Genomic DNA, 357 nt, shown 5'->3' on the forward strand with positions numbered 1-357 from the left:
ATTTCCTCTCATTTTCCATGTGATTTAACCAACTCTGATGACAGAAAGCCAAACCCCAACTTGTCGCTCAGACAGTGCCACCCGAACAATGGACTCATCCAAGAGAGGTTGTCTACAACCCCCCCAGCCCCACTGCTCCATCCCCCCCAGAAAGCCGAGCGGCTCTCGGGGCGCGCTGGTTTGGCTGGGTGCCCCGTTACCTTCCTCTCCTCCAGCTTGGTGCTGACCAGCCCCCACTTCTGCTCCAGCAGCGCCACGCTCTGCTCCGTCTTGGAGCCCGAGCCCGAGTCGTCGCGGTGCAGCAGCATCAGCCGCCCCTTGGCCAGCAGCCGGCTGTAGGCATCCTGCCTGGTCGTA

General features: G+C 61.3%; 1 protein-coding gene across 1 annotated transcript in view; it reads right to left on the reverse strand.

Moving 5' to 3' along the window:
* LOC104512077 (microtubule-actin cross-linking factor 1-like) overlaps positions 1–357 on the reverse strand; it is a gene marked incomplete at both ends in the record, with an annotated part of 6289 nt that overhangs the window by 4450 nt on the left and 1482 nt on the right. Inside the window, one exon of the mRNA XM_010154922.1 lies at positions 201–344. Within this exon, the coding sequence (XP_010153224.1) occupies positions 201–344 (144 nt within the window). The remainder of the gene's footprint in view (positions 1–200; positions 345–357) is intronic.

This window comes from Eurypyga helias, unplaced genomic scaffold (genome assembly GCF_000690775.1).
Source record: "Eurypyga helias isolate BGI_N326 unplaced genomic scaffold, ASM69077v1 scaffold21677, whole genome shotgun sequence".
NCBI lineage: Eukaryota > Metazoa > Chordata > Aves > Eurypygiformes > Eurypygidae > Eurypyga > Eurypyga helias.